The sequence below is a fragment of the Lontra canadensis genome, unplaced genomic scaffold (genome assembly GCF_010015895.1).
Source record: "Lontra canadensis isolate GAN:19392208 unplaced genomic scaffold, GSC_riverotter_1.0 scaffold148, whole genome shotgun sequence".
NCBI lineage: Eukaryota > Metazoa > Chordata > Mammalia > Carnivora > Mustelidae > Lontra > Lontra canadensis.
The window spans coordinates 511,208-523,576 of record NW_022631142.1 but is presented as its reverse complement, the minus strand read 5'-3'; the positions used below and the strand labels follow the sequence as shown (position 1 = coordinate 523,576).

General features: G+C 36.4%; 1 protein-coding gene across 3 annotated transcripts in view; it reads left to right on the top strand.

Annotated features, from left to right (window-relative positions):
* Nucleotides 1-12,369, top strand: part of EPS15 (epidermal growth factor receptor pathway substrate 15) — a 140,727-nt gene that overhangs the window by 26,312 nt on the left and 102,046 nt on the right. For all 3 annotated transcript variants that reach the window (XM_032844155.1, XM_032844154.1, XM_032844156.1), the window contains exons 2-4: nt 6,004-6,045; nt 10,107-10,196; nt 11,034-11,081. In XM_032844155.1, the coding sequence (XP_032700046.1) occupies nt 6,004-6,045; nt 10,107-10,196; nt 11,034-11,081 (180 nt within the window). The remainder of the gene's footprint in view (nt 1-6,003; nt 6,046-10,106; nt 10,197-11,033; nt 11,082-12,369) is intronic.

Sequence of the window (12,369 nt, the reverse complement as noted above, 5' to 3'; positions counted from 1 at the left end):
TCTACTTGGAACTGGAAGTTTCTCCTATTTCACTGGGCAGTATAAGTCACATGGCTAAGCCAACAGTAGAGTTGTACTTGCCACAGAGAGGCACTTTTGCCACAGAGATGCACAAGTCACATGACAACATTAATTAATACTTTGATATTAATACTTTGATAAGAGGAGAATAAATGATTGAGAATTATAATGAAGCCTGCCTTAGGATGGTATAGTATGCAGTACTTTTGTAATAATTTTTTTCTCACTGAAGTTTATTACACTTTAAATGATTTTTTTGTAGTAAAAATAACAGCTCCTTTTTTTTTTTTCTTTGTCGCATTAATTAGGATATTGGTTCAAGCCAAAAATCACAGTGGCTTAAACAAGAGAGAATTTATCTCCCTTAAGTAACTGTCCAGGTAGGGTTAGTGGACTAGGGCTGATATGGCATCTTCATGATAGCGTCCAGGACATAGGCCCTTTTTCACTTGTCATTCTTTTATTCTCAACCATGTTTTCCATCTCAGTCTGGACAGCTGCTCCATATTCTGCTACCATATCTGCATTCTGCATTCTGGCAAACTGGGAGGGCTAGGAGGTAGAAAGCATTTTCCTTCCCTGTAGATGCATGAACCTGGAGTTGGACACATTATTTCCTTTCTTATTCCATTGAGGAGAACTGGGATTGTAAGAGAGGCTGGGAAATGGAGCTTTAGCTAGGTGTCCACATGTCCAGGTAAAGCTTAGGGGTATTGTTCTGAAAGAAGAGAAGAAAGGGTTATTAGGAAACAAGTAGCCATCTATTTATTTCAATTAATTTAATTCATACGAGACTTACGAGAAATAGATATTACTAGCACTTCAAGATAAGAAGACAGGCTTTTTATTTTATTTTTTATTTATTAGAGAGAGAGAGAGAGCGTGCGTCCAGGAGCAGGAGGAAGGGCAGAGGGGCAAGCAGATTCCTTGCTGAGCAGTGAGTTCCATGTGGCCTGATGTGGGGCTTGATTCCAGGAACCTGAGATATGACCTGAGCTGAAGTCTGGCACTTAACCAGGAGATAGGCTTTTTAAAGAGGTCACTAAGTTGTTCAAGATCATTTAAGAAGCAGTGGAATGGACTTTGAATCTAGGCCCATTTGATACAAAAACTTGAGTTTTTTTTTTTTTTTTTTTTTTTGTTTTTTTTTTTTACGAAACTGTTTGCTTTCTAATATTTATTATTTATGAACACTTAACATTTTTTCAGAGTAGTAATAAATAGCTACTGACTCTTTAGAAGGAATTCTTACTGCTTATGAATATTTTGTGGCAGCTAGTAAGAATTTATTATATTTGCTTTTAAATAATAATGTTAGAATTTTAAAAGGTCAGAATTTTATTTTGACAACTTTAAAAGTTTTCCTTTAGAAATAATTTAGATGCTAAAAATTCATAGGTGATTTTGAATACTGATTTCAAATTTTGGGATTTTTGTGTTTCTCTTCAAATTGAAAATAGCTTTATTGTTTTATTTTAATTATAAAAATAGGAAATGCTTGGGGCACCTGGGTGGTTCAGATGGTTAAGCACTTGGCTTCAGCTCAGGTCATGATCTCCAGGTCCTGGGATCAAGCCCTGTGTGGGGCTCCCTGCTCAGCGGGGAGCCTGCTTCTCCTTCTCCCTCTGCTGCTCCCCATGCTTGTGCTCTTTCTCTCAAATGAATAAATAAAATCTTTTAAAAAAATAGGAAATGCTTTTTATAAAAAATTTTCAGAGAATAGAGTAATATAACGAAGAATGTAAAAGTAATTTATAATCCCATTATTCAGAGATAATCACTATTACCATTTTAGCTATGCCTTTCAAATTTTTTTCTCTCTGCATCCATTGTTAGTGTTATGTATCTGTGATTTCTTTTTGATCTAAAATGATCATATTTCAGGAAAAAATATTTTTACGGAGACAAGCTGAAAACACTGTTCTTTTTTTTCCTTGAGCAAATTGGCAGTTTGGATGGCTTTTTCCATTCTCACTTAGCTGTATCGTATTAGTATACTAATCAGCACAGGGTGTACTTTAGAACACTTAGCTAATGCCTTCTCAAATGTGTTTATGTAGTAACCAATGAGTCTGTATTGTGATGATTAATAAAGTACAGTTTGGAGCTCAGAATTTCTTTCCTTTGTATGAGATTTCCTCCCTGCCCCCCCCCTTCCCACCGGGTCCTAAAAATTCAGCTGAATTATCTTTAAAAATTACCTCTTCATTATTGATGGTATTTGCTTCCTCTAGCAAAGTATCTTCACTCTTATCTGAAAGTAGGATGGGTATGTAATTTTTCACTCAACCCGGACATTTTTGAGAATGAAAGGGACACTTACAAATATTTAAAAGGGACACTTACAAATATTTAAAATTCTGGAGGTTTTTTGAAATACATTTTCCTGGGCATCAAAATGATTACATTGGTAGATTAGTATAGTAGTTCTAGTCAAACACGATTTTCAAAAATGAAATTTACTAAAACATTTGTATTATATTATAATAAAATTAAGTCTTTTTTTAAAGGATTTTATTTATTTAACAGAGAGAGAGAGAGAGAGAGAGAGCGCGCATGCACAAGCAAGGGGAGCAGCAGGCTGAGGGAGAGGGAGAAGCAGGCTCCTTGCTGAGTAGAGAGCCTGATGTGGGGCTCAATCCCAGGACCCTGGGATCATGACCTGAGCTGAAGGCAGTTGCTTAACCTACTGAGCCACCCAGATGCCCCAAAGTTAAATCTTTGTATTGATTATCACAATATTAAAAAACGCATCCAGAATAATTATTTTTGGTATCGTATTTTCTAGCAGTTTATTAGCCACACCTGTCTCTGATATGGTATCACTGATACTTTATTGAACAGTGTAATTATTTTTCAGTATAGTTTAACTAGTTTAAATTTTTTCATGAAATTGTTATAGTTTTCAGAGTTATATATTAGGGTTTGTAGTTGTTAACCTTTACAATTTATTTTCTGTAACCAGTAATATTTTTAATTGCTAATAAACTCTTGTGATGTATCTGGTTATCTCAGGAAAAAATTTGCTACGTGGAGAATAGTCTTAATTCTTATTTTTTTGTTACTGAAAATTATAAATTTGTCAGCCCCAGTATTTTTACAGGTTTTTTTTATTTTTGCCTCTATTAAGCTGCTCTTTTTGACAAATATTTTTATATAGACAAATCTTATCATGAAAGTTGTCCCTAATTATGAGTATATTACATGTTCCACTAAATTGATGCTGCAAATTGTAGGCTTTCTGTAATTTCATTTTATTGCAGTACCAGTGTCAAATACCTTTTCCACTACCTCACAAGGTTATAAGGAGTTAGCTGTCTAAAGTTGCTTGTGTCTGAGGATACTTTTCAGTGAGTCTCTGCATGCTCTTGTTGAAAAGAAGGTGTGATACTATATCTGTGAAGAAACAGGAAAAGAAAGATGGAATTATCACTAGTTCTCTTTCAAATTTCATTCCTGTTCCAACTGGATAAAGCACTTACACTACTAGTTGATACCTTGGTCAGAAGTTAGATATATACAATAGAGATATACTAAATCCATTGTGGTTTATTTTTATATAGTGACTAATAATAATAGTTCATTTAAGAAAATGCGAAATCTGAGACAAATGGTAAGCTGAATGGTATGCTGGTACGACAGTTTATGAAGTAAGACTCTCCTGAGCAAACCAGGGCATGTGGAAAACAGCATGGTATTGTAAAAGAGCATGGAACTTGGAGTGGGATAACCTGCATTTAACTCTGGGCTTTGCCATTTAATAGCTTGGGTAAGTAACCTCTGTGAGGTTAGGTGTGTTAGGGTTTTCCAGAGAAACAAGACCAACAGGATAGACACATATTCAAATACGCTGATTGACTGATTTTAAGGAATTGGCTTATGTGATTGTGGGTGATGGCAAGTCCTAAATCTGTAGGGTAGGTCAGCAGGCCAGGCTGGGGACCCAGGGAAGAGTTGATGTTGCTTCTGAATCTAAAGGCTTTCTGGAGGCAAAATTCCTTCTTCCTCAGGGTACTTCAGGCTTTTCTCTTAAGCCCTTCAACTGATAGGATGAGGCCCACTCACATTATTTTACTCATTCTACTGATATAAATATTAATGACATTTAAAAATTACTTTTAGAGTAACATCTAGATGGGTGTTTGACCAACAACTGGGTTAGTTTAGCCAAATTGACACATAAAATTAACCTTCACATTAGGTTTCCTCATTTGCAAGTTGGAATGATACTATGTGGCTCACAAGGATACTATGGTTTATACTAGGTTTCTTTATTTGCAAATTGGAATGATACTATGTGGCTCTCAACTATTACTAGCATAACGTGTTCTCAAACTTGGTATTCAATGGATGTTGATTTCTAAAAAAAAAATTTATTTATTTAGGGGTGCATGGGTGGCTCAGTTGGTTAAGCAGCTGCCTTCAGCCCAGGTCATGATCCCCGGGTCCTGGGATCGAGCCCTTCTTCTTGCTCAGCAGGAGCCTGCTTCTTCCCTCTCCCTCCGCCTGCCACTCCTCCTGCTTGTTCTCTCTCTCTGTGTCAAATAAATAAATAAAATCTTTTTTAAAAAAGATTTTTTATTTATTTGAGAGAGAAAGAGAGAGTATGAGCTGGGTGGTGGGGGTTGGAGGGCACAAGGAGGGGGCAAAGCAGACCTGCTGCTGAACAGGGAGCGCAGTTCAGGGCTCAGTGATGGGACCCTGAGATCATGACCTGGGCCACAGGTGGATGCTTAATGCACTGAGCCATCCAGGTGTCCTGAATGTTGATTCCTGAATCCAGTTTTATACCCATTAAGGCTGTAGGCCCCACCTTGATGCTTGAATGTTTTTTTCCTGTTTATCTTTGTATTTCGATCTAAGCCTCTTTTGCCCCCTCATCTACTTAATGAGTCCTGTCAGATCTATCTTACAAATATTTATTCAGATCATACCCTTCTTTCCTGCCATTGCTGGTGTTCAGGTCCCCTCTACTGGGCCCATTAAAATTATTTCGTAAGTAGCCTTCTACCTTCCATCTTATTTTCCTTGTTCACAAGTAATCACCTAGATCTAATACTATATTAATAAGTTTTGCATCTGTCCCCTTTGTCCATTCTCATTTTCTTTACTTTTTCCAAGGTATGTGAATCCCTTCTTATGTTGTCTTCTACGAAACTTCAAAATCTTATCTCTAATTCCTGTCACCATTCAGAATGACTTACTGCTCTTTCAGATGTAACTGAGATTTCTGTTGATTGCATGCTTTGTGCATACTCTTACCTCCATACAGAATCACTCTCTCCCCTTCCCCGCCATATTTCAAATTCCTGCACTGGTGGAGCCTTTTTGGACTCCCTTCCTGGTTCTAGAACACTCTTAAATACTCATGGTCCGGTGAACCGGAGCCTTCCGACGTTGAAACTCCTTAGCTGCCTTTCAGATGAGATAGTAAATCTGTTTATTAGCTGACCAGGAAACTCTGAACTGTGGTATGAATTGAGTGGCACTCCTTGCCTACAAGTGTTTAAGGTCTGATCATATAAATACCATCTTTTTGTATATCAGTTTATGTATTCACTAGATTATTTTATCGAAATGTTTTTGAATTGTGTTCATAGGGACCTTGGATACTTGTGTGGAAGATGCATGCTGAAGGCTTTGGGCCTTTTTTAACCAAAACGTTTCACCCCTAATTTGTTATTTGTTGGGTTTCTTGGTAAAATTTTGGATGAGGAAAGGAAGTTTTGATATCAAAAATAATTTTAAAATTCTTGTTTTATTTTGTCTACTTGATTCTTAATCCATATAGCTGCCTTTTTTCACTTGCCTTCTCCCTCAAAAGAAACTAAGCCAAGTATATTTTATTCTTATTCATCTTTGTTTTTCAAAATCAAGTATATTTTACTCTTATCTTTTTTTCCAGTATCTGTTGAAAGAATGTAAATACACTAATACAGATTATTGAATATCATTTAATCTCTAATTATTTATTTATTTTAGTTATCAAGTGGGAATCCTGTATATGAAAAATACTACAGACAGGTAAGATTTTTGTATCTTTGTTGTCCTAGATTGAGTATAAAAATACTTTCAACTCTTGATGGTGTATTTGCAGATTACTACCCATCTGAACACATTTGATGTGTCTTGTTTTCAGTTTCTTGTGCTTTAGCCTCCTACTTTGACTGTTTATGTGTGTTGTTTTTTTTTTTAAGATTTTATTTATTTATTTGTCAGTGGGAGAGAGGGAGAGAACATAAGCAGGGAGAATGGTAGGCAGAGGTAGAAGCAGGCTCCCTACTGAGCAAGAAGCCTGATGTGGAACTTGATCCCAGGATCTGAGGATCATGACCTGAGCCGAAGGCAGGTGCTTAACCAAATGAGCCACCCAGGAGTCCCTGCTTAATTCTTTTTGACAAGCTATCAGAAGAATGAAGGAAAGAGACAATTAAGCCCAAACATTTAATTGTCTTAAATGTCTGTCTATCCATATAATGTATACCATTAGATATGTTATAAAATCCATATAACATTAGATATATTAATCTAGATATAAATATCCAAATTAATTTTAGGCCAAATCAGAATAACTTTTCTGTTGTTTTTAAAACTTATTAAAGTTTAGGGGCGCCTGGGGGCTCAGTTGGTTAATCAGTTGACTCTTGATTTTGGCTCAGGTCATGATCTCAGGATTGTGAGATCGAGCTCTCCCCCCACCCCACCTCGTGGGGCTCTGTATTCAAAATGGAGTCTGCGTGTTCTTCTCCTTCCCCGTTTCCCTTCCCCACCTTGCACTCCTTTTCTTGCATGCATCCTCGCTGTCTTAAATAAATAAATAAAATCTTATTAAAAAAAGATGTTTTGGGTGCCTGGGTGGCTCAGTGGGTTAAGCCGCTGCCTTCGGCTCAGGTCATGATCTCAGGGTCCTGGGATCGAGTCCCGCATCGGGCTCTCTGCTCAGCGGGGAGCCTGCTTCCCTCTCTCTCTCTCTGCCTGCCTGTCTACTTGTGATCTCTGTCTGTCAAATAAATAAATAAAATCTTTAAAAAAAAAAAAGATGTTTTAAGTTTAATTTTTACAAAGTTAAAACTATGATTTTCATACAAATATGAAATGAACATGTGTCAAGGATTTTACTTACTTCAGCTAATTACTGGAAGAACAGTAAGATGTAAAAATGAGAATATGAGTTGTAGAGATTTATATTCTCCACTAGATAAAGTTCATTTATTGGTATGGACAGGAAACATTGCATTGCTGTCAGTTTTCTATAATTTAACTTCTATTCCTCCTAGTGTAAAAGAGCCTAGTGAATAGAAAGTCAATGAGGGGTTCATACATCAAATCTGTTGAGGGTGTAGACAATCTCAATTGCCCATTTCCAAATACTGGATCATTTTTCCTAACAGTCTCTTTATCTGTGATCATGATCACAGAAAAGGCTATAATTTGACCTGGCTGTTACATAATTACAGCAAGTTTATTAATGAACCATTATAAGTCTCCTTGGGTACGACTTGCAAATCTACAGACATACACTCAACTATATAACAACTTCAGAGCCTGGAGAATTAATTTCTACCTGAAATTTCTAAAGAATCTTGGATTGTACTTTTTAAAGCCTTTGGTATTTTTTCTCTATCTTGAGACTAGGACCCAAACCTTAGAAATTCTTTTTTCCATTTTTCGTCTGCAGTACATATGAATTTGAATGAATTTATCTCATCTTGAGGATTCCCATATCTGCTAAGGTTCCTATCCTGCTAAGTGGCCTTGGTTTACTGTCGCTGAGACTAGGATCTTACAGACCAGGTTGCAGGCCAGTTTTCTTGAGAGGGTTTTCTAGACATTGTCTCTGCATAAGTCAGTCCTTTTTCCTTAATAGCAGCTTTTTCTTTCTGAATAAAAGATAACTATTCTCGAATAGGCTTTATTTTGTGCAGTTTATTTACTCAACTATATCCTGATAAAAAGGAGAAAAAATTATTTAACCTGTTCATAACTATATTGCTATAAAAATAAGGACATTCATTGAAAGATTTGTTTTTGAGGTCTGAAGAGTCAGTGAAAATCAGATCCCATCGAAAGCTATTTCATTCAGTTTACAAAAGCAGAACCTACTAAATTGAGGGCTAAAGATAACATAAGGAGATAAATAGGGCTTTTCTACATATCCATTAGAAAACAGAATATTAAAAATAATACCAATAGTATTCCAAATTAGTAACCATAATTAAATATTCCTCAACAGTGTATTCAGTCCTGTGTAATTAATTCTTCTTCCCCTGAATCTTGGGTCAAGAGTCTGCTTTCATGAAATAAAACTACTTCTAGATTCTATAGTTCTGGATATTCTTAGTTCACCAGTACAGTCTGATAGTGTCTAAAGTGACGTCAGCTCAGAAGCCTTTATCCAAAAGTCTGTGTTTTGAAGTGTTAATAATTCAGATTATGTGGAATAGTTCTTTCCACGAGGGTCTGAAACTGTCTTTTTTTGTCTTTGATGAAGACACAGATTTTAACCTGTAGCTTACGGCAGAGCCTTTGGGCAAGTGTCAGAGTACAACAGAAATTCCTGTATATGACAGAGACAAAGTGGCTGTTTAAATTTATTATAGTAACCAAAAGAGTGGAAGATAATAAAATTGGAATATGATACATAAATATTTCATGAGAGTTTGATCAGTGTTTCCCTTGATGGTCCCTCTGTTTAGGTCATGCAAGGGATAGATGTCCTCCACCCTAAGCCCCCAGTTGGGGGGTAGACAAAGAAGAAGGAGTTCTGGAGTTTTTTTTTCTTTTTTTTTTTTTTAAAGATGTTTTTTTTTTTTTTTACAGAGAGAGATATCAAAGGGGGGGGGGGGGGGGGGGGGGGTGGGGGGGGGAGAAGCAGGCTCCCTGCTGAGCAGAGAGCCCGATGCTGGGAGATTTTCTAGAGGCAGGTTTCTCTACCCTTTTTGTACTTCTTGGTTACTCCAAATTGGACTGGGTTTTTTTTTTTTTTTTTTTTTTGGCTGAGTGCCAGATTTATCCCGTGTTCCAGCACTCAAAAGAAAGGATTTCTCTTCTGTGTCTTCGCTGGGATTGGCCTGTCTGGAATGCTTTGTGAATGTTTACAACAAACTTAATCTTTTAACTAAACTGGAAAAACAGCTAGCTCACAAATATCCTTGAATCATGTTACTTTTCCCAGGACTTTTTAAAATTTACTTTTCACTTTTACAAACAATTTTACTTTAGGAAATCTTTATGGAAGTGACAGTCATTTTTTGAGCTGTTTTCTGTTTTAAAGGAAAATTCCTATAAATTAAAATGATGTGTTTCTGTTAATGCGCTTTAGGAACTTAAGAATTTTAAAAATGTTTCCTTAAGTTTATTATGGAATCACTGCTGGTTTTCGAGCTGATACTACTTTGATTTTTTTTTTTAATTGTTGCAGTGTCTAAGAATAAGTATAAAAGCAGAAGTTAATGATTTAAAGATGTTTGAAAAAAAAAAAAACAGATAACATACACAGCTATTCTCATCTGTCAAAAGACCTTTCCAGGAAATTATGCCCTTTTCCTTCTATTACTATTAAGTTCATTAGAATTTATTTATGTATTTATTTATTTTTAAATTTATTTGAGAGAGAGAGCATGAGCAGGCGGAGGGACAGAGGGAGAGGGCGAAGCAGATGCCCCGCTGAGCAGAGTCCAATGTGGGGGTTGATTCCAGAACCTGAGTCGAGGGCAGACGCTTAACTGTCTGAGCCCCTCAGGTGCTCCAAGTTTATTAGAATTTAAATGGCACCTATAGAAGACTTGGAATCAGAAGATAAATGTTAAATATTGTGACTCCACTAATTTTGGTATACTTCCTCTGAGCCTCAGTTCTCCCATTTGTATAATGGGTGTGATTAAAAAAAACTGTAAATGACCAGTGCTGTTAAGATGGTATTCTACTCATGTGGTTCTCCATATATTTCTAGGCTTTTGTTAGTCAAAAGATTCCTGTTCCCTTTTTGAAAAAGCCATTTCCCAAGTCACAGGGAGGAAGGCAGGTAAAATGATGATAATTTTGTCTTTGTGGTTTTCGTCAGCTTACAGTTTGTATCTTTTCAGGTTGATACAGGCAATACTGGAAGGGTATTGGCTTCTGATGCTGCTGTTTTTCTGAAAAGATCAGGGCTTCCAGACCTGATTCTTGGAAAGGTAGTGTTTGTTCATTTCAACTAGATTATAATGAATATTTATGTAGTGGTATAAATAAATTGGATGCAAATTTAGAAAGATACCATCAAGAAACTTAGAAGTATGAATTGAATCATTGAAGCAGTTATAGTAATGCAATGGAGGGAATTTGTGGTGCTGTGATTTACCCTTTTGAAAAGTAAGGTGTTTTCAGATTTTAAGAAAACGAATTATTTTTTAGTGAGATAAAATGAGGAAGTAATAGTACATTTGGGTATTGTGGAGAAAAACAGGGCAGCCTGGGAACCTTGCCACCCACTCAGAGTTGGCTTTATCTCTGCTTCCTCTATTACAACTGTCTCTAACTGTGTTTAATTTGTGGTGAATAGAGTTGGGGATAAGAGGCTTCCCACAAGAAGTGGGAAGTCCCTCTCCTGGTGAATCCTTATACATGATATTAATACTATTTATTATAAATTTATAATTTATAATCACAAATAAACATGAACTATAAGAAGATCATCTTAATATGGATCTAAAATCAAGGTAGTAGGTTCTAGTAGAAAGAGCATTAGATTTGGAGTTAGAACCTGTCTTAATGAAAAAGGCATTGGACTTAGAAGTTAGAACCTGGGTTTCACTTCTTTCCTTGATGCCTTAAATTTTGAGTATCTCACTGGGTTTTAGTATCTTTGTGTAGGGTTGCACTAAATAACCAAGGTTTCTTCTCACTTTTAATTCTATGATTCTTATCTGAGGACCAAAAAGAATGAAATTGTATATTACAAGGATTTAATTTATCTTTAAGACGCTTTTTGTTTAAAATATACATTGACTTTTTTTTCCCCTGAATTTCAGATTTGGGATTTAGCTGACACAAATGGCAAAGGAATCCTGAACAAACAAGTAAGATTCAGAGATACATTTGAGAAATTTTTTGAGTGCTTCAGAATAAAAACCAAGATTTTTTTTCTAATTTTAAACTAGGAATTGGTTTTTTACCAATTGAATTCAATTTACAATTGAAAACATTAGGGTTTTCAAGGGCAAGTGTTACAACAATATATTGGAAAATATTTCCAATTCAGTAGACATTAAAGTAAGTGATTCCCAAAGTTTAGTTAGTGATCATTTGGTGACATTGTTCTCCTGGAATGTCTTAGTCTGTTGGGGGTTCTCTGACAGGATAACACAGACTGGATGGCTTATAAATAGCAGAAATTTATTGCTCACAGTCCTGGAGCCTGAAAATACAAGATCAGGCTGCCAATATGTTTGGGTGAGGACTGTCTTCTTGGTCGCAAACTTCTTGTTGTATCCTTACAAGACTGAAGGGGCGAGGGATCTTTCTGGACCCTTAAAGCACTAATCCCATTCATGAAGGCCCTACTCTGATGTCTTAAGCACTCCTCAAAGGCTCTACTTTCTAATACCATTACCTTTTTCAACATACTCAGTTTCTTACCTGTACAGTATACTTAACTTGTGAGTGTTATGGTCTAGGTCTTACTTGGCATATACATCAAAAAATGGTTTATATGCCATAAGTGTACCCTAGACTAGAAATACGTGAAACGATTATGGGAATTGAACACCATCAGTGTACTTTGAAGTTCATTCAGTTTGTTGGGATGAATTTCAGAGGTCCACAGGATTGAATTCAAAGCTTGCTGCATGCTGATACATGGGCTGAGCACTGCTACTCAAATTTAATTCCCCCATATGGGATAGCTGAAGCAGTATCATACTTAGAAAAGGGATGGGAAATTTAGATGAGAGGGTCAGAATATCCAGTCTATTAATTAGATTAAGATTACATTTAATTAAGATTAGTTAAATTTAAATTAAGATTCTAGGGTTAGCTTGTAGATTGGAACCCCTGGGCAGGAGGGCCAGTTGGTCCATTGGAGACATAGGAAAACTACCTTAATATGAGCAGCCAAGGTAGTGTGCATTCAGTCAGCAAATATTTGTTGAGTACCTGTTTTGTTTATTTATTTATTTATTTGAGAGAGAGACAGTGAGAGAGAGCATGAGAGGTGAGGTCAAAGGGAGAAGCAGACTCCCCGTGGAGCTGGGAGCCCGATGCGGGACTGGATCCCAGAGTTCCAGGATCGTGGCCCAAGCCGAAGGCAGTTGCTCGATCAACTGAGCCACTAGTCCCTGTCTTTATGAGTTTGTAGTATAATAAATT